We start from the raw sequence: 24,715 nt of genomic DNA, 5'->3' as shown, positions 1-24,715 counted from the left end.
CGTCTTCCTTCTTCCGCTTATTTCCGTTAATCGGGGAAACAAGAGAAATTCGATTCATTCGCGTGTCTGTATAGGAATCGATCGGTAACCGTTATTTCCGAATTATTCCCGCGTTCGCGACGGTTCGTCTATCGTGCGTCGAATAGACTCGCAGGATCCTGCGAGACGAAACTTTCATCGTGAATGAATCGACAGTATCGCCTGCAATTTGCGAGTGGAAAGCAAATATTCGACGAAAGTATCGCCTTCGAATGTGATAATGAAAGGCGTGTACACACACACACACCCGACAGCTGTTTTTTGCGCAAGTGATTTGAAAGGAAAACCTGAAAACTTTTCCATCGACCCGATAGAAACGGGAAGAATTTTTGATGAAATCTCCGCTGGCATTGCCAATGCTCGTTCGAAGGTCTCGTCAACGGGAAGTGTTAATTTTATAACTGTCTCATGAGGATAAAACAGTCGGTCGCGCGTTATACAAATATTTTTCGAAAATTTCTATGCCTTATCGTTCGCATAGTTAAACTCACGTATTTGCGTCACGTATTATGCAATTGCGTTTGAAAAACAAGAGATGCAAATGGAACGAGGAAGAGTGTTTCGAGCGTTTTAATGGCATTCGCAACATTGAAATTGTTAATCACGGTTTGCAGGTGACAGTTGTGCAAATGACACTGTTCGAACGATAGGAAGAAGTAGTTGTCGCTGTAAGGGAAGATGTATCTTGCATAATTTACGATATAAAAATATTAGTATCCGGTCGTCTCGTAAGCGAGCATATTTAGAATAAGGAAACATAACGTTACCGCTATCTAAATGACCATTCTTAATGAAGTCCACGTGTGTATACAGAGTATACATTGTTCGATACTATTTGACATTGAAAGCAATATTTAAACAAGTAAAAGCTGTTGCGCCTTTCTCGCGAGCGTGTCTGGTCGATCCAATGTCATTCGGAATTATTATGAAAATTAATCGAGTAATCGCACCCTTTCAAATTCATTGAAACCGAACTAGAGGTGAGTTATCGTCGATAACTTGTTCGTCGTTAAATGAAAATTAGAGGTTTAAAGGTACGACGAATGAAATATCACGATAAAAAACGATTGTTCCAATGAAATTCAAATGAAGGCGAGTCTTTACTATCCATTGTGTGTCAGCTTCTTCACTTTTCGAACGGACGTCACACGTTCGTTTCGTGATAACGCAAGAGGGAAACGGAGGCAGGAAAGAAGATAAATCGGTTGCAGGGTGATACGATGGCAACTCTTCTATCGGAACTACGCAATTTCCAACCGTTCCGCTTTATCTGAATCGTTGCATTATCGAAAAACGATGCAAAAAAGGGATGCTAAATCGGCGTACACTGCGAGTTCGTTATTTAAGATAATGTATTTGATTCGGTTCCGATAAGCGGACATCCTGTCCCGAGAATCGGGTGTGTGCAAAATTATAATTGAACCTACACAAAACCTACACAAAACCTACACAAACACGGTCGAAAGGTGTTTCTTTGGAAACTGTCAGTTTTACATTCTAGAATGCTCTTCTTCCGCTGGCATTTCTTGTTTATCCTGTATTCTGTTCAACCATCATCGCGATATACGATCTGCCGTATCACGTTTTATCGGTAATCAAGACCATACATATAACATCCGTTTCTAAATGCATCTGCAATCACGTGACAGGATGAATGCATTGACAGACTGGTAAGAATAAACTGCAAATTAGCTGGTTCGCCGGGTTTCTTGTTACTCGACCGTTTCTTTTACGTAGGGTCTCTCTCATCTTGCACTGCTTTCGATAAATATACTTCATACTTTCTAATTAGGGAAGATCATTCATAACTGTGACCGATAGAATTATCCGATCGTTAGAAATGATTAATCGTAGGACGATTAATTGTAAAAAAATCGCGTGCTTAATTTTAAAATGCGCCGTTTCTCTCGTCTCGGATATTGAGGAAGAAACGATTCATTCGACAAATGAATTATTTATAAGGTTTTTGCAAATGATCGACAGCGGCAATAATTGCAATGACACAAAAAACCTGCTAACAGAAAGTAACAACTTAATGATAATGATAGTATAATGATCGATAAGGAAGCGGAATAGATGAGAGAAATCCATATCGTATCTCCGCGATCGCTCGCGGTAATGAAACGCGGATCACAGGTGATTATTCTTTGACATTTGTTAAAGAATAATTATGAGAAATCCTATACGAATATCTTTATTCTTGATCCTTTCGAGGGTAAATATCCTTTCGTAAATACTCGAGCACTTATACTTACGGGTCACAGTTCCAGACCGTTTTCATTTCGGGTTAAATGAAATGCCGATCGTGTACAGTCTAGCTTTTCGAGTAGACATCGTCTGAATCATCCGTACGAATACGCGTGTGTATTCGCATTAATCACGCGGACGCGATCCTCTACCTTTGTGAATTTTAATCGAAATACGTCAGACAGAAATAGAGCGGAAATAACAGAGTGCTGACCCGTGGAACGCCTCGGGTCACGAACGAGCTACGAAATGAAAAGAAAAACTCTTTGTTTCTTTTTCAAGAGAAGGGAAGAGAAAGGACATAGACGAAAAGTTTTTGACAACTCGGACACCCAACAGCGCATTCGAGGAACGAAAATGTAAATCGGTTTGAAAGAGAGACAAACGGCTCGTCCGATTAGCATGAATTCGGACCGATCGTTGAGAAATATACCAGTACGTGGCTAGGAAAAAACAGGTTGGATCCCTTCGTTTCGTGAATCACGTGTAAATTACTGTGCATCAGCGGCCATATCGTGACTCGTCGTCACCTCTATCGTCTACTCGTCGGTCGTCGTTGCGAAAGTTCTTTTCCTGTTTGACCATCATGTACCATTGTTTTCAAACATTTGCGACGCGTTGCTCTAGATAGGAACTCTTTGTCATCGGTACGAACCAGAAGCCAGCTGCATTTCTGCAACGACAATGAGAACTCTAATGGCTTCGCGATAACTGTGCGATTTCTCATTTTGCAGGTTCGATCGAACAGGTTGTACCTATCTGGGAAATTGAAGTTGTACCAAGTAAACGATGCCGTTGATGTCATTCGCGAGTTCGAGCTATATCTAATGTACTCTTATCAAAGAGTTTCATAAGAAAATGCATTCGCAATCGTCGGCTAAAGAAAATCGTCTATTGTGATACGAATTATTAGAGAATAGAATAAAATTGATCCGAGATCCCACCGTTTCGTTCCATTGAACTTTTCAAACGGAATATATCCACGTCACACGCCAACATCCGGGAATAGTGTCTCAATTGCGCGTTCCAGAAAACCACCCGCATGCCAGGCGCATGAATAATTCCAGAGGACCATTTATTCGAGAAATCAAACAGATAATAATGAGGTTCGAAGAACCAACGAAACCTAATTGGCCAAGGTGCAATCGGGAAAGGACAAATGCTTCCTTCCGAGGAAATTCCCTGACGCGGTCTCTTCTAGGCGGTAATCTCGGGCTGCATGCTAATTAAACTATTAACAAACAATGCGGACGCACAATAGTAATCGAATAATTAACGCTCACATCCTGAAAGCTGATTTTATTGGAACCGCCGGTACCATGAATATAGAAATAGTAGCTCATATCGATAAATGATTCATGCGGCTGCGTAAGGATCGAACGACGAGTTCAAACGGCGCAGGTCGTTCCAATTTAACCCCGTGTCACTCGGCCGACAAAGTTTTACGATCGACGTTAATGTCTGAAATAGATTTGTTTTTCGGCGTCGGATATAATCACTGATCTTCGTTACACGCTATCCTATATATTTCTACAATTTCTCTTTAACAAAGAATATTTCGGATAATCTCCTAATTCTTATTGTAAAATCATTTCAGCGATGTCCTTCGAACGTGTAACAATTTTATTGGTACCAGTCTAGAAGGAAGTTTAAACGAGAAAAAGAAGGGGGGGGGAAAAAAAAAAAAAACAGAAATTCGAACCAGAATCAGAATCTACGTGCCGCCTAACACGCGTATCGTCGGAGTTTTCCTTAATGTAAGCTTTATCTTTCGTTCTTTATCGGTATTACTTGCGTCAAGTAACAGATTCAAATTTGGCCGTGTATCGTAAGTGATACGTGCAACTACTCGACGTGACGTCAACATTTTTTTATCGCACTGTTTTTGCTACTATTTATAACCAGTGAATTAACATGTCGAATAACACATTGTAATGCGTTTTTTCCACGCGATTTTCGAATGGTGGTCCGAGGTTGTCTCCGAAATGCTTTACTGGTCTCCTCGTTGCCTTGGTTCTCCGGCGTGTCGCAAAATACGAGTACAGTCCTTTCTTCTAGACTTTGAACGGATAAAGCGAGCGCACACCTTAGTCGCTTATGATGAATTTATAGGCTCGCGATCCAACGAGATAACGGTGGACACCTTGCATCGGGCAAACACGGTTATTCAAATGCATCGACTATCTAGATATCTCGGAGTTATCTTTCAACGGGATTGCATAAGTTGGAGTAACATATGAATCCGTTAATGCGCTTCAAGATATTCATATTAAAGATCAGGATGGATCGTTTCCTTGTGGACAATTAATTATTCAGCTGGAATCTTCGCTTGTACGAAGTTCCACGGCGTTACCAGACATACGACTTTCGTAAAGCAAAACATTTTTTACAACTTCGATCGCAGGTGTGAACCGAATACATTAAGTCTCGTCGGTGTCAAACGCAAAGTGCGAGTCTGCGTACGATTAGAAAAGTAAGTAATCTCGTAAGAACCTGTCCGGTAATGAATATTACGATTTACCTTTGATTCGATAAATGTACATTTGAATTGCCGGGGACATTACGATTTGTCATTGAGCTGTCTACCTTGATTTTTCATTCTTGCGATTTCCGCGAAGATTCGAACGAATTGTAAGATACCCGGCCGTTAATCCCGTCGCGCGATGAGGGGTCGTTTAACCAGTTAACTGTGTTCGACGAGTATACGCGTCATCGTAAAGCTTTACACGATACTAATTCTTTCAGCGATGAATTCTTTATTCGTTCACATAAACGTGTAATTCTTCTTTGTTTCGCTTTGATCTTTCATTAGAATATACTCTGCGCGCATTCGTCCTGCGTTCGACGAGTACACGCTCCATTTTTCGATTTTATTTCAGAACCGGAGGTTTTCCCAACCAAGTTCCACGGTTAACCGGTTAAATGGGTCAAGACATTGTCCGTGCCCGATGAAAACCACGAGTTTCTCCGGTCCCGAGACGATTCTAGTTTCCTAAATCTCGCGGCGGGTCGTAAAAGTAACTGTCGCGGTCCGTCGACTTTCACCGGGGCGCGATAAGGCCTTTTTGCGTCAGCAGCGCGTCCCCGCGGCGAGAGCACGCCGGGAAATAGAGTTATCGGGGAAGAGGCTACGCGCGCACCGGCCGGCAGATTACACGCGCTATATAAAACCCTAGCGAAATAAAACATGAATGAAATCTTTATCCGCGGCGCGTGCACGCGGTTCCTGGATCGTATCTGTAATTTCGACGGTCGCGTTCGTCGCTGACCGAATGGGAATCCCGTGATTGTGTCGGGAATAAATTAATTAACCTTGCAATTAAAGGGAACAAAACGAACGGTCGAGATATCGTTAATCGACGGCAGTTATTTCTATCGTAAACATTGGGACGAGAGATTTTGTTCGCTTTTCGATATTTTCGATATTTTCGATATTTTCGATATTTTCGATATTTTCGGACTGACGATGAAATATGGACAATGCCCGCTATTATTAGCGAGTTATTTCATCCGACGAGTCGTCTACGGAACCGTCATCGAAGTTTTTTAATAGGTGCATCGATTTATTACGAGGTAGTCATCGGTCGACGTCGAATGATTCATTCGTACGGCCAGGACAACCTCGGATCCTCGTCGGCCGAGAGAAAAGCCTTTTAATTCGGATTTTCTTATGCAACGAGAATGATGGCATGCACAGGAAAGGTCCAAGTACCGTTTCCTTTTCTCCGTTCGGTATCTCTACGAAATGGCTATAATTAGCGTTTATGGAAACTTTTGTTCCCCGGACGGCGGCCATTTTCGGTTTCTCCTCGATGGACCGGGGAGGACGTATCGGTTTCGAGTCGATTTAGAATTCCTCCGTTCGGAACGGTCCGGCGGCATCCATAAAATAATCATTCTAGTCGTGGAATAACAGGAAACGGCAATAGTTATGGTTACTGTTTAAACAACCGATGAGAGTGAAAAAGTAGTAGCAGTCGTCTCTGCCGTCCAGCAGATGGAATTTAATTTGATTCGTTCTGCGTTCGGACGACATGTTTCGCGAAACGCGTTCTTCCGAAATGAAATCATCCTTCTTTGAAAATAAATTTGCCGTTATTTATCTCGGGATTGTCGAAACGTCGGGGGTGCCGGCGCTCGGGGGAAAATTTTGATTGTTCGAAAGGTTAATAATAAGAACGGAATCGAGTGACTTCGGTTGCAATCTAAATACGCGACGATAACGGTATCAACGCGTGTGTCTAATTTAAACCGAATTGACGTAAGTTTCAGCGTGTATCTGTTTTAATATACACGTCGCCGTGTAGATAAGCCGCGAGATTAAGAGCGAGATGGTCACGAGAAAAAGAATAGTTTCTCAATTGGATGATTACTACAGTTTAATTAATCAGAATAATATCAACTTCTAAATACTTCCTCAAAGTAGACTTGTATCTATTTCAGCGTTTCCATGTAATTGTATTCGACGCCATTGCGACTTTCCAGATTCATCATAAATCTCTAATACGAACAAAATATGAACTTCACGAATGTTATATATTTATAATAATAAATATAGTTAGGTTTGAAAAAAAGTAACCTTCCCAGAGCTGAGGGTACTTTTAATTTGAAACAAAAGGAACGAGTAGGAAAGGCAAATGACCACAACGATAACGACGAAGAACTGTACTCAATGGTACGAGTATGCGCGAACGAACGTTATTCAATTCGACTGGGCATATCTGATTATTTCCAAGGATAACGCGAAATAAATACATTGGGACAGAAGCGCTCGTTGCAAAGCTAACCCTGTTTCTAATAAACGTGCCTCTTCTTTTGCAGTTGAACCGCATAAAAACCGCGCGAATTCCCAGTGAAACGGTCGACTAGTTGAAAATGTACTCCAACTCGATTTACAAAGGAGAAAACGAAGAGAATCGGCTGAAAAGGATATTCGAAGGAAAGTTTGTTCACTCACCAGCTATGCACGTGTACGATAGTTAGAGATGCATTTGGTAAAAAGGAGCTGCGAGCCGAATAATAGTCGAGCCCGTGACTCGTGACTGTTGGCTCGCAAGATCCGTGTGTATACACGCGAGAACGAGAATCGGCCGTCGACACGAGCTGGTGGGGAGAACCATCGGTACGATAAAGCTACATGTAGCTCTCTCCGGCGCTCAGTGCACGTTCAGAATCCGCAGCAGTGGCACGCGGCCGATTTCAGTCAGTCCTCGACGAACCCAGTTCGTCGAGTCGTTGACAAAACTTTGAGTAGCTTCGAGTCAGCCGCGAAACGCGAAGTGTCAATCCTCCGTTGGCCAACTGCCGCCGTGGGCAACAGTGCGCGCGCAGGTGTCTTCGATTTTCAAATCGCCGCTTCCAGCGAGATCCCATTGACGAGAGCACGAGTCAACGGTCGACGCAGTATCGGCGAGTGATTCGATATTTCCGGAAGTTGCATCGGTCGAACGCGAGAAAGGAGTTCCGGTGACAGTGAGACGTACCGACTGCCAGGACTGTTCGCGTTCTCGCCGAGATCCGTCTCCGCGAAGCGAGTTCGGCCGCGATTCGAGAGTCGAATTTTCCAAGGGGTTAACCGTGGAACGGAGGCAGACTCTGGTCGCCCTCGTCGAGGGGTACATTTAATAGAGGAAGCCGGGGACGCAGGCCACGCAGGCCACGCAGGCCACGCCTATAGTCGGCGGTACGATGAGCCAGTGAACGGTCGATTGAGGTTAGGCTCTCTCGCGCCTAAACGACGTACCCCGGTCGGTATTTAAGTGCGTCCGTTGGTGCGTGGCGTGCGACGACGATTTTATTTTGTACACACTATACTTACGTGCGTGCGTGCGTGCATGTTCAACGGAGGAGTGCCAGCACGAACAGAGGAATAATGTCAAGCAGTGTTTGCCACGCGCCCCTACCAGCACGAATGGAAGCGTTCACCACGCGGCTCTGTCTCCGTGCTGCCGACCAATATGAGCGGCTTCTGCAAGCTCACTTCAACAAGGTACGTAAACGCTGCCCGATCGCCTGTACGCGAGTCGTGCCCGAGTTTCTCTTACCGTCTCTGTTCGCTCGTTTTACTCGAACCAAAGTATTCCGCGGAATACTTTCGCTGGCTAATCGAAGCGCGAGAAACATCGGCGATGCACGGTGCAGGCTCCGTGGCGTGGGATGCTGTCGCTGACAGCATGTTTTCCGGAGGGATAGTATGATCTTAGACGCGATTCGAGACTGCTCGCTTTTTCCACCCTTCTACCCCTTTTTCTCATTTCGGATTTCTCATTTGCGGATCAGTGTCACCGATCCACTTGTTATCTTTGCGATCGTTCGATTTAACAATTTTCATTGTCGATAGGAGTAAAATGCGTGTATTCGTATGCGTACGTTGTTTATTATTCGGTTATCGTTGGACAGGATGCTCGACGATGCTTCCTTTCGTATTGCGTCACGCTTGTGGGTTCATTGCAGTTTGGGGCATCTGATAACGAATTCTCCTAGGTTGGGTAGAATATAATTGAATCGATTCGATTAAGGTTAAGATTGAAGGAATTTTTATAAAATAGAAGTAGGACAGTCTAGGACTTGAACGAGGAGAAAATCGCTGACGCCATGTTGCTCTTAATTCGAAATTTCATTAAATTTGTATTGCATTGATATTCGTGATTTTGTAATTCGTTGAGATTGTTCTCGTCGAGCAGGACGGGTCGGTACGACAATGAAACGATTCGTTGCCTGCAGGAAGCAATTTCCCATCCGCGGAGCGCAAATAACGCACGAAATTGAGTTGCCTGCCGCGCGGTTCGATTTCAAATGGGCTCGATTAGCTACCGGCCGCTTTGTTCGAATCATCTTGATTATTATAATCGCGGTGTTTGCATTCCGACGGTGCTCGAACGAATATCTTTGCTTCGATAGTACTATGGCGTCCGTCTATAAATAAATCGAACGGAAAACCATAATGATCGACCGCCGGTATAGCGCACTGGCCATCGGGAGAGATTTAATTGGCGCGAAACGGATTATCGACAACAAACAGGACGGCGGCGAATTTGAAATGAACCACTTTTCGACAACGTTTCAACGGAGATTAACATTATGGCCCGAACGCGTCACGAACTTGCCAGTTAACGAACGGTTCTTTTTTCTTTATTCTTTCGGGAAATAAATTATGCGATTCGCATTCGAGTAATTAACTCGCGCGAGCTTGTATCGTCGAGTCACGATTAGCAGCGTCGTCGAATGATCGGTGTTTAATTAATAGATTGGAGGAACAGAAATAGAATGAGAAACGGATAGGAGTTGAATAATTGATTGATTAAACACGTTCGGTTGAAACTTTGAGACACCTTTGTTTCGATTCGACGCGTGATTAACGTCGATTAACGGCTTCGGATGTATCGCTAGAAAATAGTCGATGAAACATTGTGCACGATGCTGTTTCGCGATCACCGATACGGGTTCCATGGTAAACGAATCTTCCGAAACGAACGAAGAATCCGGAAGAGCGTGGTCTCTACGAGAAACTCTGAATAACAGGCAGAATATCTCGAAGAATGTGGTAATCCATGGCCTGCGTGGTGGTTATTGCAATTACTACATTCCCCTTGATTGACGTCGTTGGTTACGTAGTAAGAGCACGAATACCTTGATCTCCACGCTGCGATAGCGTTGTTCGATTAGGATATCGAAGAAACGGAAGACAATCGAAAAGACCAATAAACTCTGTACCACTCTCTGTGGTTGAACGATGAAACAGCTTCAGCGCGGAGTAGCAGAGTTTTCCTTCGATATTCGGCATAAATAATCCTGATTATTCTTGCAAACTAAAAACAATGATCCCTAGACTATCTACAGGCACGTACCTGGCTGCCGAGCTCCCATTGCAGCAGGCTTCGCGAAGCGTATCTTTCGCGTCGTAGGAATTATTTGATACCATACTCACGTGTACGGTTATGGGCAGGTTTAGTGTGAACCGAGACTGCATCGGGAGACCGAGTACGCAGTCGTGAAGAAAATTCGTTGATCGAGCTCTTTCTCGACCTTCCGAATGAACCCTTCGGTACAGTTAGCTTTCGGTGTATTTTCCTTTGGACGGCTGCTTTCGCGGGAATCGTTTAACCAGTTAACTGTGGAATGTTGGTTTGAAAAATCTCTCATAAATAATGAAGCGTATACTCGTTAAATGCAGGCAAAATGCACTTAAAGTATATCCTAACGAAAGCGAAACGAAGGAGAATTACACGTTTCTCTCGAAAAATAAACAATCCGTCGTTGGAAAGGTTAGCACCATTAAGAGTTTTAAGATGACGCGTATACTCGTCAAACACAGTTAACCGGTTAGAGCGTTTCACTCGCGGATAATCGCGATCTCGATGATGCAATAGGGAAGAAGATGAAAATCGGTCGAAAAAGCGAAGGAAGCGAGGCCTCTGGTAGAAGGAAAGTCGATCGTTGTAATAAGTATCGTTGACATTCATACGGTGGATGCGTTCTGCTTCGCGAAACGAAGCGAACAAGTTGAATGCTGGGTCCAATGATCCCCGGTACAAGAGCAGACTATTAAAAAACAGGTCCTACGTGGGTCACTCGTCCAGCAGGAAGATAGAATAGCAATGAGACGAAAGTATCCTTCGACAAATCCGAGCGATCCGTCGAGGTGAATCTCGAGGAACGTTGACTTTTCCTTTTTTCGAGGCGGGCTCCGAGCGAAGCGCCTAAAAATCAATGAAATCGCTCTGTTTCTATTTTAATATGTAGAAATATCAAATAATACAATACGTTTCGAAATTCTCGCTTATGCACGGTATTTTTTACAGATAGCGAGTCTCGCTTGCGTAACCGAAAGGTGTATACGATAACGAGAAATTTTCTAAGAATCTGTTACAGAAACGAAACCGTTCGAGTCTCGATTGTTTATCAAACAATTGGATCTATACGTTATAAATTCGCAGAAAATTTACTAAACAGATGTGTCTTTCGTCGAAAGAAAAGAAACGATATTCAAGATGAGAATAAAACAATACAGTATCGATGATACTAGAGATATTTCCCCTGTTGAGAATGCCCAGACGAGCCTCGGGATTGTTCGACGAAATATGGCAACCCGATCGCTAATTAGATACATAGAAACGTGTAGATCGTGTATTTTTAGCGCGGCCTTCGCTTCACCGTTTGTTGATTCCACTGTTTATAAACACGGACGCCGGCGATGATTCCGTGTGCGTGAAATTCCGTTGAAATGTTTCATTACGTCGCTAATGATGCTCGTCGCATTACCGAATCACCGAGTCTCGATCGACGAACGATCGGACACCATACTCGAGACTGTAAATCGAGCTAATCGTCGAACGAGGATGATACGGCACGGGCGATGCTTCTCTAATCGGAGATACCGGTTGATTACAAAGCGAAGCCTGGTTTCGTCATTGCACAGCTAACAAGCAAATCCATCGCGGCGCGATTCAACTTATTAGGAGTCTCCGGGTTTAATCGACTGTTTACGTCTAGACGCATAACGAACCGATCGTTAATCAGGTATGCGACGCGTAAATAATCTCTGCACGCGGAAGCGAGAGGGCGGTAGATTTTCAGCGATCGTCGAAGCGTGTTCGACGATGTCTCCTTGTACAGATTCGACGCGCGCGGCGGCCGCGAATGCGATTATCCTCGCGAAAGAAAATCTATAAAATGTCCATGAATTACCAAGATAAAGAAAGATCGTAAAAAGAGGTAGAATGCTTAATGAGTCGAACGGTAGAGTTGAATGATAAGCGATACGTTTTCTCGTCGGCGTTGTTCGTTCGAGAGAGACGGCGAGCCGGAGAAAAAACGTAAACACGCGATCGAATCGCTTTACGTTGACGGCGATGTAAATTAAAGTCAGGCTTGATTTATAAATTGTGTTTTTCCTGTGGGGTCACGTTTACGGGGGATCGTTCGTCGACGTTTCAGAGACCCCGTTTGTTTAAAGTGACAACAAGTAGCGTATTACACGCGCATAAGTGCATCATGCCATCGACGTCCTTCTGCTGTATTAATATCCGTGTTACTCCGTTTCAGAAAAACTCCCTTTCACTTCTTGTTTCTCTAATTACTGATCCGCGTTACCGTCAAATGTCGCTTTTATTAATGAATTGATCGTTTTTCGGAAAGCTAAATTTACTCCCAATGTTCGCCAAGAAAACACTCTAGCAATTTCGGTCAACAAACTATTTCAGTGAAATTAAAGAACCGAGATTCGGCAAATGTATTTTTCGTCTGTAAATACAGTGGAAGAGAGATTCGAGATTGGAATAAAATCGCCGCTCTCGGTCGCACGATTTATAAAAGAAAATTGCATCTCATAAGAAAATCTATCCATATCGTTTCGCGGATAGGTTTATGAAACTTTCATGAAGGGAAGAAGGAGGAGGGGAAGGGGTTGGGGAGAGGGACGGGCAAAAAATATCGTTCGGCCATGAACGCGCCAATAAGACACGCCGGCAAAATGAAATTTCGTTTTAACGATGCGTAGTCACCCGCGAATTTCCATCGACGTTCCGCATACAAATTCGCCGGGGAACCTTGCCCGATCGATTTCATTCATTTCGCATGGGGACTACTCGGCTAAAAATGGAGACGCGTCCGTATCGTTCGGCTCGTAAACCGACGCCGCACCTTTTAAACAGATTAAATCCTTTGCGCTCGAATGTTTTTTTTTTTTCTTTTTTTTTTTCATAATTTCCATTTCTGGCGAAGCTGCCGAATCGACGTTCGAGAGACGCGGAGCAACGAAGAAAGAAACGCTTGTTTTCTTTGAAAATTTCTTTAACCAGGAATGTGGAACGAACGTTTTTTCCACTGGACGCGGGTGCTTTTCGAATACGGTTTACGCGTCTGACCATTGTTCGCTGTTTCTACTTGCGGCAAACGGCGAAGACGCGGTGGTCCGAAGAATGCGATACATCGGGTCCGTTCGCTTTGTCGGTTTATTAACCCTTTGCACTCGAGAGGTGACTCTCAGTCACCATTTGATTTGACACAGTAAAAGTATAGAATGTGATATTTAAAATAAAGTAGCTTTGTTCCTCGATGTACCGATGATTTCTCTTGGAATTAATCTCAAAGGGTTAATCGATCTACGAAACTCGACATTTCTAGAAACATTCGGAGATTCGTCCTCGTTCCCAGTTTTTCGGTCGTTTTTCTGATTCATCCGACTTTCACGGAGAAAACGAGCCGCGATCGCATTTTTGATCAAATCGTTTCACTCGCGCATTGACGCACGCGGCCCGAGGTCATTGTCGTTTCGACGATGGAATTTAGTCCGGTTGAAAATCCTCCCGTTCGTTTTATCGGGCGCGTTCGGACTGCATCGTTGGTTGGGATTTTTACCGAAAAATCCCGGCGACGCTTCGTAGACGAAAGGCTCGTCGTTTGTCCGATAGCTATTGAAATATATAGTATTCGCTTCTCGCGACTGTTCGGTATTGCGTGGAAATGTTCGGTGTTATCTTTAAGGAAGCCTGTTACGAATATTGTGCCAATCAGCGTAATAACACGTGTAAGCTAACAAGTTGAAATTACTGGAACACGGTTCCAACGGGCATACATAAATCTCTCTGATTATCTACAAATTGAAAACGGTAAACTAAAGTTTGTTAGCACTTACTTGTCGTATCGTTGAAAACAATTGTAAAGAGTCGTTTAACATTGCGATAGGATACTCGCGTTCGTTTATGCTAGCTGTAGAAAGTATCGTTGATATTTCATCGGAAAATAATGAATATTTATAGCGGAAACTATGCTCGAGTGCAAAGGATTGAACGTTGACCCGTTGCCCTACGATTTATTCCCCGAGCGTGAACCACTTTTATTGGTTACGTTAAAAGTATTAACGACGGAAGAATAGTCCGATTCGAATCGCGAATGCGCGTCGAAATCTCTCGTCGAGTAGGAGGAACGAACGCGACCGGTGCTTATCCAGTGGCTCCAGTTGTTAAACGTTAAAACTGGAACGGTGCTCGATTGAAACTTATCTGCAACAATGCAATCTGAATACACCGGTGACGTCAATGCTCCGTAAAACTCGGCTCTACTTACGAAGCGAAGCAAGTTACGAGCCTCTTTTTCCTCGTGTCCGGCACGATACAGCCGAAGGCTAAGGCTTTTGTGTGCGACTTTATTATTCCGTCACGTTTCCCGAGTGAAATGCCATTTCAAATATTGCCCTTTCAATCCCGTCTCCTCTCGCGACAGGAATCGCCTCGTCGCGCGACGAGGAGATCCCGCCGATCGAATTTATCGGAGGTTTTCCTCGAACTCGACTCGTTTCAACCGCGAATCGTTTCTGCCCGTTCGAATTGGCTCTATTCGACGGATAAACAACCTTTTCGTTTAGAATCGATAATATTAATCGTCCCGACTCTACTTTAAGTACATGCGATTTTCGCGTAAATATTTTTTCGAAACGTCAGTTTCGCAATCGCTAGCATTTCGAATAGAACGATAACGAGTAACATTGATGACATTGTATTTAATTGATCGAAAATTCTAAGTCTAATCTTCGAGGAACGCAATTTCAAACTTGTCGTCGACTTCCGCTTGTGCGCAGTTGAACGGTTTTTACCGATCGCGCGTAACATTGTCACGAAAGGAAGGCACGTTACACATTCCTCGCATATTTTACCTGGAGCGTGCTACGATTACTCGTTCCCGATCGATCGCGATCATCCCTCGAATGCAAAGTTCGCCTAGCGAGCGTAAACTGATCGATCGATCGAATTTAATCGTGGTTCATCGCTGGACTGTCCGATCGAGGCTGATCAGCATGGGAAATTTGAATTTTCACGCGAACGATCGACCATAAAAAGCAAGGATAAAAGCCAAGCAGTCGAGAAGTACTTTTAACAATGGAATTGAATAACGATTGTTTTATCCTCTGAAACTACCGTCCGATTTACCGTAATCATTCCTCCTGACTCGCGTCTCCTAAAACATATAATTGCGTTGCGGCGACTGAAACACTCGAGTAAAAGAAAACAAACTGAATAGTTTCCTCGCGCAACATTCCATAGGATAACAAAAGATAAGAACAGTTAACCCGAATAAATCGAAAGTGACGCTCGAAACGTTTCGAGAATGCCAATAAGAAACCTTAAACTAAACAATTCTTATCCGATCGATAAGATCGCTCTATATATATATGCGATAGAATATTACATTTAATTACATTTAATTACATTTGATTAGATTATTCGGGTATAAATAGAATTCTCCCGAAACGTAGAGCGTCGACGCGAAACTGTTTGATTCGGCTGTTGCTCAACCTCTAGTTTCGAGCGAAAATTCAACTCGGATTCGATTGTTGCGCAATCCGGTGTAATTACCGCGATTACCGCAATTACTGCAATTACCCGTTGGGAGGGTGTAATCGTTGCATCCAGCTGACTGCACGCTGCTCGCTTCCCTTCCCGTAACGCGCGACGATCAACCGCGTTGTTGTGTTTACCGGTATCAAACAGCCCTGTAACACAGGTGAACAGAGTCGCGACGATCCGCTGGCTCTGTGGCGAGACTCTGGCGAGATTATGGAAATGAGCCGTTGCTCGGACGATTATCAGGAATATCTTTTTCATTCACTCGCGAACAGAGATAAAAAGAGAAGAAATTACTCGAAGCTATTCCGATTTTCTCGAGGAAAAAGAACAGAACTCGCGGAACGAACATGAAAGTGCAGTATAAATGAAAAATCGTATACTTAACCGTTGGACTCTAGGCTCCAATATTGCGCCAGGAATATTAGATACTTGAAATAATGTTGAAGAAACTACCCTACAATTAGATTTTCACAGATCTAAATTTTCCACTAAGGAAAATGAAAACCATCTGCTAAGGGTTAAACTGAAAGGTGCGTTGAAAAGTTGAGACTACGACAACGACGATGACAAACCGAATTCCGCGTTGTATTTACCGATCGAAAAATCGCGAACCCGATTCCGCGATGTCCTCGCGTGCGGACCTTGCCGGCTAGATTAAAATGAATGGCGTATCACCGGAATCGAAATCCACGGTTAACCCGCTCGGCGATCGTCGCCGAGGCACGCCCCCCCCCCCCGCGATAATAACGTGCCGTTAATGATAATACGAACCTTCGTCCACGCAGGAAGCGCAATAAACCATTGATAGATGCCCGACGACTATCGTGCCCGCTATATTGTTTAGCTGTCTACTAGATATCCCTTGATTTTCTTCGGTTCTCTCAATTTGACGTAACATTCCGTCGAAACATATTTATATAGCAGCTTTCGCGAATTTACATTTTTCGCGGAACAGTCTAAAGATACTGGATTCGAGAAAAAACCTTGTTTTCTTTCTTCGGCGAGATTTTCGAAATGAATCTCTTGATCTCTTCTTATTTTTCTCGAACTCGGTGGTCGCGTGTGCGGTGTCGTTTCCGCGGTTCGAAGAGTGCAGTCGTCATCTAGCCTCCGCGGTATCGAAAATTTCTTAGTTTCCTATTTGAAAATCTCCGTTATCGCCACGTGTTTTCGTCGTGCTGTTGGATTTCTACCGAAATAATCGCGTGTGCGCGAAAGGTAGAACACTTTTCTGCCGTTCTACCGCTTCGGCGAGAAATCTCTCGAGAGTAGTCCCATTAAAGTTGGAAGAACCGCGACATCTTGACGGTGGTTCGTGGTCGTTGCCACAACTCGCGCAAGAAAACATATGCAAATGCGTTTCATCTTCGATTATTTTGCATTCCAAGTTGCAGCGGTTTATCCGGTCGCCGAAACCATTGAAATTGGGAAAGTCACGTATCAATAACTCCGCCGGTATAAACATTTTCGTTTGTACGAAACTCGCAAACATCTCGGTTCATTGACGTCACCGAGAAAATATTGTTCCGTGCTTTTTAACTTTCAGCCGCGTTTCGTCTGCGCGAAACCTATTAAACCTTCGAAAACTCGGACTCGCCGGTATTCCTTTTGGTCTCGTTCGAGCCGATTAATCGAACGTTTCGAAGTGACCCCCGAAGTCTGAACTTCGGCCACGCGATGAAGGTGAATTACGCGCGCGCCTCGAAGAAAGATCTCTTTCGAAAGGATCGAGTTCCGTTCGGCCCTCCGATCCACCGTTTACGCGCAGTTGCACAAACGTTACGCGTCGGCCGAGCAATTGGCCAAATCGTGACCGTTCTCTCGATGCGCGTACCCGTGCAACACACGTGACGCATCATAATCGGATCAATTGGTAGCCGCGAAGCCGGTAATTAACGCGAGTCGTTCATTGCCGAAGAGCAGGTGTCTGGAAGATCGTTCCAAATCTAACGGGACGATAGCAATTTGTTAGAAAAATAGTACATAGTTAGACGAGTCCAGAATAAGAGTATTGAAAACGATTTCATTAGATTATTCCACAGGTTCCTCGAAGTCTGTTGCCGGTGGTCAGCACTGGGAATCGAATCGAAAGGAACGCGCGCGAGTGTCGGCTGGATTAAATTCTTAGTAGATTCCTTCGGTTACAGCCCTCGAAGAAGGAGCAGGCGCGGCTGAACCATAACTCTAGCCAGAAGGAGCACCGGAGGCAGAAGGATGCATCCTCGAGCACCTACAGCGCCTTCCGTCAATGGCGGCGGAGCACGTCCGCGGGCTCGAACAGGTCGAACAGCGTCGGGGCCAAGCCGACCGGCGCTCACCCGAAACTTCCCAATGATCCAGCGACGATCCAGAAAATGGAACAGTTCCCGATGGTTCTCTCCGACGCTACGATGCCCGAAGAGGATCTCTCGTTGAAGTTCCTGGCGCTGGTACCGATCCTTTCAGATTCCATCGACGCTCAACCAACTAACCGACACCGATTGCTTGCTCGCCCGAAAATCTTTGCACTCGAGAATATTTTTCCCAACAAATATTCGTTACTTTCCGATGAAATACCAATGATACGTTTCACGATACGTTATATGAAAATTTAATATTCTGAATTTTATCATTTTCATGGGTCAAATGAAATGGCTAAGCTTTGGAATCGATCGATTAGTTTGAAAGAGCAGAAAACTGGCTGGAAAGTCTCGCTTCGGATCGAAGTTTGCTCACGAGTCCTCTTTGTTTGTTTGCAGAACGCGTTAGACCTAACGGCACCGGCCAGTGACGTCCTGCTGAAGAACAGACTGAAGTCTTGGTTCCAGTTAACCGGCCACCCGGATGGCTTCGCGCCGGCCGGCCCCGGCACGGTCTGGAAGCGAAAGACCGGCGGCGCGGAGAACACCGAAAGAATCGTTTACGAGGTCCTCAGCAAAGACAAGGAATTACGCGATTGCATACCGAGGTGAGCACCGGACGTTCCTCCAATCGCCCGAAGCTTCGCGTCTTCTCGGGACACGCGACGCGTCCGATCTTCCCTGACCTACATAATCGCGTACTTAATCGACTTTAATCGAAAGCTGAGTAGCTCGCAAGTCGCCACTTTTATTCTGCCGAGCGTTTCGAATCGACGAAGTGCCACTGGATCGACAGAAACATTTCTCAATTGAGATTATCGCGTCTTAGGTATCGTTAGATTATTTCGTTTACCCGGCTTATTATATTGTCCGCAACTCGGCTACAGATACTACCGAGAAGTGGAGTACAAAGGTGAGACGTTCATCGAGCTGCAGAATCTGCTATTCGGGTTCAACGATCCGCACGTGATGGACATCAAGATGGGTACCAGGACGTTCCTCGAGTCCGAGGTGTCGAAGACGACCGCCAGGCCGGACCTCTATCAGAAGATGATCGCCGTCGACCCAAACGCGCCGACGAAGCAGGAGCACGAGCAGCGTGCCGTCACTAAATTACGGTACATGCAGTTCCGCGAGCAGCAGAGCTCGACCTGCAGCCACGGGTTCCGAATCGAGGCTATGAAGTTACCGGGAGCGCCGCCAATTACAGATCTGAAGAAAGTGAAATCGCATCAGGAGGTCCTCGACACCATGAAGCATTTTCTAGGAACGCGCGAGGAAACGCGTCAGAAGCTACTAGTTCGTCTCAAGAACCTGCGCTCGAAAATAGAGGCGTCCGAATACTTCAAGACTCATGAAGTATGCATCGTAACGTTTCTTTACGTAACTTTCCCGTAGTTGCTCTAGAAGACTAATCGTATTATTGTTCTTTTCTGCAGGTAATTGGAACTAGCATCTTTATGATCTACAACGACGACAAAGTTGGCGTATGGTTGATCGACTTCGCCAAAACTCGAGCATTGCCGAACGGGTTGATCATGACGCACAGGAAACCGTGGGAACAGGGCAACCACGAAGAGGGATTTTTATTTGGTCTCGACAATCTGATTTCAACGATAGAAGAAGTCGAACTGTCGCAGGCTGCCTAACTCGTTAACGCCCGTAGATGTATCTCTGATCCTGGTCAATCCAAAATTATCTGTAAAGTCAGTCAAGTTCCGTTTATATCGACGAAATTGATCACGAAACATTTGGTTTTCTCCTAGAGAACTACCTGTATATTCGTGTTACAATACCTTTTCTCATCGGAACTTGTAATACACCTAAGATATTTTGTAATACTGACAACTGAACACTCTACCGTTAGTTCAGTGTTTTTCACGTTTTCTTTTTCTGTACTCGAAACTGATAGACTGCGATCACTTTGAAGCGACTCGAAACAATTTTAAAAAAACACTGATACCGAAGGTATTCAAAGCGGAAGACTGCTCGTTATTGCATTTTTCTATAATTTCGATGTTTAGTCGAGATAATTTCAGAAATGAAATTAAGCAATACAGTTAGAACGTGTACAAAGTTTACGACTAATGTACAAATATGGTTAATTAAATGTAATTATTTTAAAATTATTTATGAAACGTAGACGTTAAGGTATACGTGTTTTCTTCTTTTTCAACGAAATACTCGTGAAAAGTGACATTGATCTTCCACATTTTTGCTTTAAATGATTTTTCTATCTAACAACTTATTCGGCTAAAAAGAAAAGCATTTGTAATAAGGATAATTTGGAGAATTCTTATGAAATATTTATTTTTCTGCATTAAAAACAACAACTGTACAGAATAGAATATTACTGCGAATATTAAGCGATGAACATGTGAAAACATATAAATAGATTCAGGAAATGGTTAAAAATTGTAGTTAAAATTTCTCGAAAAATGATTTTTCCTTGAATTTTTCGCATTACACGCTTCGGTATTATATTTTAAAACTCCGTAACACAGGTAAACGATAAATGTTAAGTATGTACATAATACAGCCTCCCTTGCGATTTGAACGTCTGTAGAGTTTATTCGATGATTGCTTCCATATCAATGTCAAGCAATTCCTCCGTATGTTTTGATTTTGAATTAATGATGGATTCGTACCATCGAACTTCGGCAGCTGCCAAACACCTTCGCCTGTACATAAAGAACGTTAAATTACAGTTACATGTTATCACATTCGTAATGTATATTAAGCTATGTTTTTGAAACTTGTATTACTAACATTTCTATGCGTACATTCGCCGGTTTTCTTACGGGATTCCAACCGGAAATTGGTTTTTCGTTCATTACCATCACACCTCGAATGCAGAAAGATAATGTGACATTAGTTAAATTCAGATCCTAAAAGCATTTGTATTCGTTACGTAAAGCTTCAGTTATCGTAGAAATAGTTTCATGTAATTTATATAATAATATATTATTCTTCATGCGATACTATACGAAGTGGAATATAAAAGACTGTATCATTAGATGTAACAGAAATAACAAACATACACGCCATTCAGAATTTAATGTATCTGCTAAGCTTAAAATATTTGCACAAGCGTTCACTTCCTCTATTCCCCTCATAGTGTTTAAATAATTCTCCTGCAAAAAACTTAGAAATACTGTTGATTGCGATTGGAAATAAGATGCAATATCGTCCGGATCATGAACAAATTTCCAGGAATTTTCAGTCTGAATTCCTGCAAGAATTTATCGGTTAAAATTCTATTCATCCCCGAAAATTTATTGCGTTCTCTGTAATTATATTTACTTTTTGGATTAATTACCCGTCCAACGCCATGTAGAAGCCCCAAACTTTCCTCTCGAATATTGCATTTATTTTCTTCTTGTCCCTTAGGTACTAATAAACATAATATTGCAATATTGTATTTTCAAACAATATAAAACTTTGTGTTTAACAATACATACCTTTCAAAGAAATAAATATAAGATTTATGACAGCATTTCTGATATCTCCTATACTATTAGACAATATCTCTTCAATTTTATCTTGTGAAACGCATATGATATGACTAGCAACTGAATTAAAAATGTCTCCAATTCGTTTCAATGAATTTTTCATTGCAGCTTGTGTAACAGGATTTATGCTATGCCACAAAAGATCTAATAACTTAATTGAATGTCTACCGTATAAAACAGAAGAGAACATTGCATGCGGTAACTTACTCACTTGATTAAATCTATATCAAACTTTTCTCTTATATTAGAAGGGAATAATGTCTGCAACAGCTTTGAATTTCCTATTTCTGTACAAACAAAAACTATAGGCTCCTTTCCTATTTCAAAGTATCTCCTAAAATTACAATAAGATTATGATTACTGTTTGAATAAAGGAAATGCCAAAAATATTTAGAGAATATTTATATTTACTCTAAGAAAGATAGAAAAGCATCTTTATCTTCTATGAAAACGTTTGGAAAATCCTTCACCAGAAGGAGACGACTATGGTAATTATTTAAAACTGAACTATATCGAGTAACCCTAATTACAAAATCTTCAAATCTGTCTCCTTGTCTCATTATTCTATCTGAAAAATAATTAATACTCGTTCTACTGCTACTAAACTCATTGATCTTTAATTAAATATCACTTAATTGTACGAGATATAAGATATATTATATACTAGAAAAAGATTACTATTTTCATCCATTGCTTGATCAACAGGTGTAATCCATTCCGCAATATCAAAACCATTTTCCTTGGAGAGTAGTCTTATCGCTGCTGTCTTCCCACAACCAGCTGGCCCAGTTAGAATTAGTACAGAAGGCTTGCCCCTTTTAACTTTATATCGCAACCAATCAGTAATCTCTTGTTGCTTTTGTCTACTAACTACTAATTCAGAAGGTTTTTGCGGTTCAGAAGCTTCCAATAAAATGGACAAACTATTAGTAGACTTTTTCTTGGGAATTATATCGTAGTCCATAGAAACATTAGATACACTTTTTTCTAATATTTGTGATGACTTCCTTTTAATAGCTGGCGATTTGTTTAGAAATTCACCATCAAACGATGGCATAAGCCAACTACTGTTTTTCTGCTAAAATACAATACTGATTTTCTTAGTAATTTGATTACGTAATTACATATATGTAGTATATTATAAATATATAATGTGAAATAAAAATCCTTTACAATAAATTTTATAAAAACGTACCTTTGAATTAGCCATGCTATAATATTACAATGTTTATTTCATAACACAGTGCAACACCGTAAAAATCACATCAAGTTTCACGTGAATTTTTAATGTTCAGATAGATTTAATTACACGATAGTTAATTCCAGTTAATTGCATAATTTCATTAAATTATTCGTAGCAAAGTAGTCAAATACATACGTTGAGTATACTTTCTATATGAGTATACTTTTTTATATTTTGTGTATTCATCAGGTATGTAGCAGCTTAATAGATCTAAAAAATATTTCAGTGTTTTTCTTTTGTTATAATATATTTTAATAATGATTTTTTACTTTTCTTTTATATTGTAATTACCTTAAAAGATCGAATATGAGTTACAGGTTAAGGGTTTCTCACTCGTAAACAAAGTTTACCTGTAACATAGGTAAATAATTAGTAGCGTGTAATTTTATACTCTGCGTAACGGTGCATAGAAAGCAATTCTTTTTTGTATAAATCATGTGTGTAAGTAAGTAAATAAGTTATGTTTTATAGTTTCGATTTTGAAAAATTTGTTTATTTCAGATTTCAATAGTGCGATATCCTATCATTAATCCGGATAACCTTCAACAGCACAGATGCATCAGTAAATATGAAATTTTGTATTTTAATCTAAATTCGTGTCAACATTATATTAATTAATTTTATATTTAAACATCAAAAGTATTTAGATGATTAAAATTCCCGTGTTTAATATCCCGACATTACTAAGAATGTCACGATCATATTATGCAGTTGCCATAGGTCGTAAACCTGGAATTTATGCCACTTGGTAAGAAATGTTTATTTTTCTTAAGGTTTATCAGTAGTGTTTCATTTTATACAAATTATGTATAATGTCTCTCTTATATACTAAGGAATGAATGTAAAGTTCAAGTTGACAAATTCCCTGCATCAAGATTTAAAAAATTTCAAACAGAAGCAGCAGCTCTTAATTTTATTGCAAACAAGGGGAACTCAAATAAGCAAGATAACAAAAATGTATCAACTGCAAAGAAAAGGTACACAATGACCACTGAACAATGAAAGCAAATTGTAATTTCATATTTTTAACTGCTCTAGATCAAGGTCTGAATCAGATGAAACAATTAAAAGAACACCTCCAAAAAAAACCAAAATATTGTATTCAAAAGCAATCTTAATTGTACCACCTAGTCAACAGAAAGTAAATACTTATTATGCCTATAACGATTCCTTCAGGTTTACATTGATATCTGTTATAAAATTTTCCAATAAAAATTTTAATAGACATTTTATCATTTATTAGGAATCAAGTTCAGGATTTATAACTGATAGTGATGGTTATGTGAATGTGTATACGGATGGAGCATGCGGTGGAAATGGTACTGCAGGAGCAAAAGCGGGTATAGGTGTTTGGTTTGGTGAAAATCATCCTCTGTACGTTTCATTATAATTTTTACTATATTTAGTTTTTACAAAACCATAAATCCATCTTTTGCAGTTTTTTATCTTTTTACAATTAGGAATGTATCACAAGCAGTGGTTGGTAAACAAACCAATAACATGGCAGAAATTTTAGCTGTAACCATAGCTGCAAGAAAAGCAAAAGAAGCGGGTATCACAAAACTTAAGATTATTACAGATTCAAAGTTCCTGATTCAATGTATAACTACATGGATGCCTAAATGGAAATATAACGGATGGAAGACTAGTGAAAACCAACCTGTTAAAAATAAAGATGAATTGATAGAAATGGAGAAGGCCCTGGAATCTTTAAACATCCTTTGGGTATGACAAATATCATAGTTATTTTATATGTACATAACTATAATTTTATATTTATATCATTAATTTCCTTAAACTATACGATAGGAACATGTCAATGGACACAGTGGAATTTATGGTAATGAAATGGCTGACAAATTAGCAAGAGCAGGTTGCAGTAATGCTTGAAGATATTTTATTCTATAAAATGTACAAATCCTATAGAAATGACTTCAGATAATAATTATAATAATTTGTGGAACAATAAATTTTTAATTGCTATTGAGTCAA

General features: G+C 41.6%; 4 protein-coding genes across 10 annotated transcripts in view; 2 read left to right on the top strand and 2 right to left on the bottom strand.

Annotated features, from left to right (window-relative positions):
* The window catches only part of Mys45A (SDA1 domain containing protein Mys45A), a 27,217-nt gene extending 19,885 nt beyond the window's left edge, over positions 1–7,332 (bottom strand). The window contains exon 1 of the mRNA XM_031992535.2: positions 7,244–7,332. The gene's annotated coding sequence lies outside the window, so the exon portion shown is untranslated. The remainder of the gene's footprint in view (positions 1–7,243) is intronic.
* IP3K1 (inositol-trisphosphate 3-kinase-like protein) overlaps positions 1–21,027 on the top strand; it is a 25,159-nt gene extending 4,132 nt beyond the window's left edge. For 2 of the 3 annotated variants that reach the window (XM_031992550.2, XM_076372410.1), the window contains exons 3-6: positions 17,777–18,058; positions 18,368–18,576; positions 18,856–19,327; positions 19,408–21,027. In XM_031992550.2, coding sequence (XP_031848410.1) covers positions 17,777–18,058; positions 18,368–18,576; positions 18,856–19,327; positions 19,408–19,617 — 1,173 coding nt within the window. In that variant the 3' untranslated portion in view covers positions 19,618–21,027. Of the gene's footprint in view, positions 1–7,473; positions 8,276–17,776; positions 18,059–18,367; positions 18,577–18,855; positions 19,328–19,407 lie in introns of those variants that run through there. The other variant, XM_076372411.1, reaches the window with a different exon arrangement.
* On the bottom strand, positions 20,262–22,826 carry Rad17 (Rad17 checkpoint clamp loader component). Of its 2 annotated transcripts, none has more exons than XM_031992556.2 (9): positions 22,676–22,826; positions 22,159–22,558; positions 21,892–22,048; positions 21,692–21,814; positions 21,430–21,608; positions 21,272–21,361; positions 21,010–21,200; positions 20,738–20,856; positions 20,262–20,649 (listed from the first exon to the last, which is right to left on the bottom strand). In XM_031992556.2, exons 1-9 carry the CDS (start codon positions 22,688–22,690, stop codon positions 20,538–20,540), a joined length of 1,386 nt encoding a protein of 461 aa, XP_031848416.1. In that variant the 5' UTR covers positions 22,691–22,826; the 3' UTR covers positions 20,262–20,537. The 2 variants fall into 2 exon arrangements, with proteins under 2 accessions (XP_031848416.1, XP_031848417.1); XM_031992557.2 differs by having other exon boundaries at positions 22,159–22,555; positions 22,676–22,823.
* Positions 22,764–24,715, top strand: rnh1 (ribonuclease H1). 4 transcript variants are annotated; one of them, XM_031992571.2, is made up of 9 exons: positions 22,764–22,912; positions 23,041–23,084; positions 23,225–23,285; positions 23,364–23,471; positions 23,557–23,700; positions 23,762–23,864; positions 23,967–24,097; positions 24,184–24,448; positions 24,533–24,715. In XM_031992571.2, the coding sequence occupies exons 4-9, from the start codon at positions 23,371–23,373 to the stop codon at positions 24,611–24,613; spliced, it is 825 nt and encodes a 274-aa protein (XP_031848431.1). In that variant the 5' UTR covers positions 22,764–22,912; positions 23,041–23,084; positions 23,225–23,285; positions 23,364–23,370; the 3' UTR covers positions 24,614–24,715. The 4 variants fall into 4 exon arrangements, with proteins under 4 accessions (XP_031848431.1, XP_031848424.1, XP_031848429.1 ...); XM_031992564.2 differs by having other exon boundaries at positions 22,803–22,912; positions 23,041–23,164; XM_031992569.2 differs by having other exon boundaries at positions 22,803–22,912; positions 23,041–23,168.

This window comes from Nomia melanderi, chromosome 11 (assembly GCF_051020985.1).
Source record: "Nomia melanderi isolate GNS246 chromosome 11, iyNomMela1, whole genome shotgun sequence".
Lineage (NCBI taxonomy): Eukaryota > Metazoa > Arthropoda > Insecta > Hymenoptera > Halictidae > Nomia > Nomia melanderi.
The sequence above is the reverse complement of the archived record's forward strand: the minus strand, read 5'-3'. Positions and strand labels throughout refer to the sequence as shown.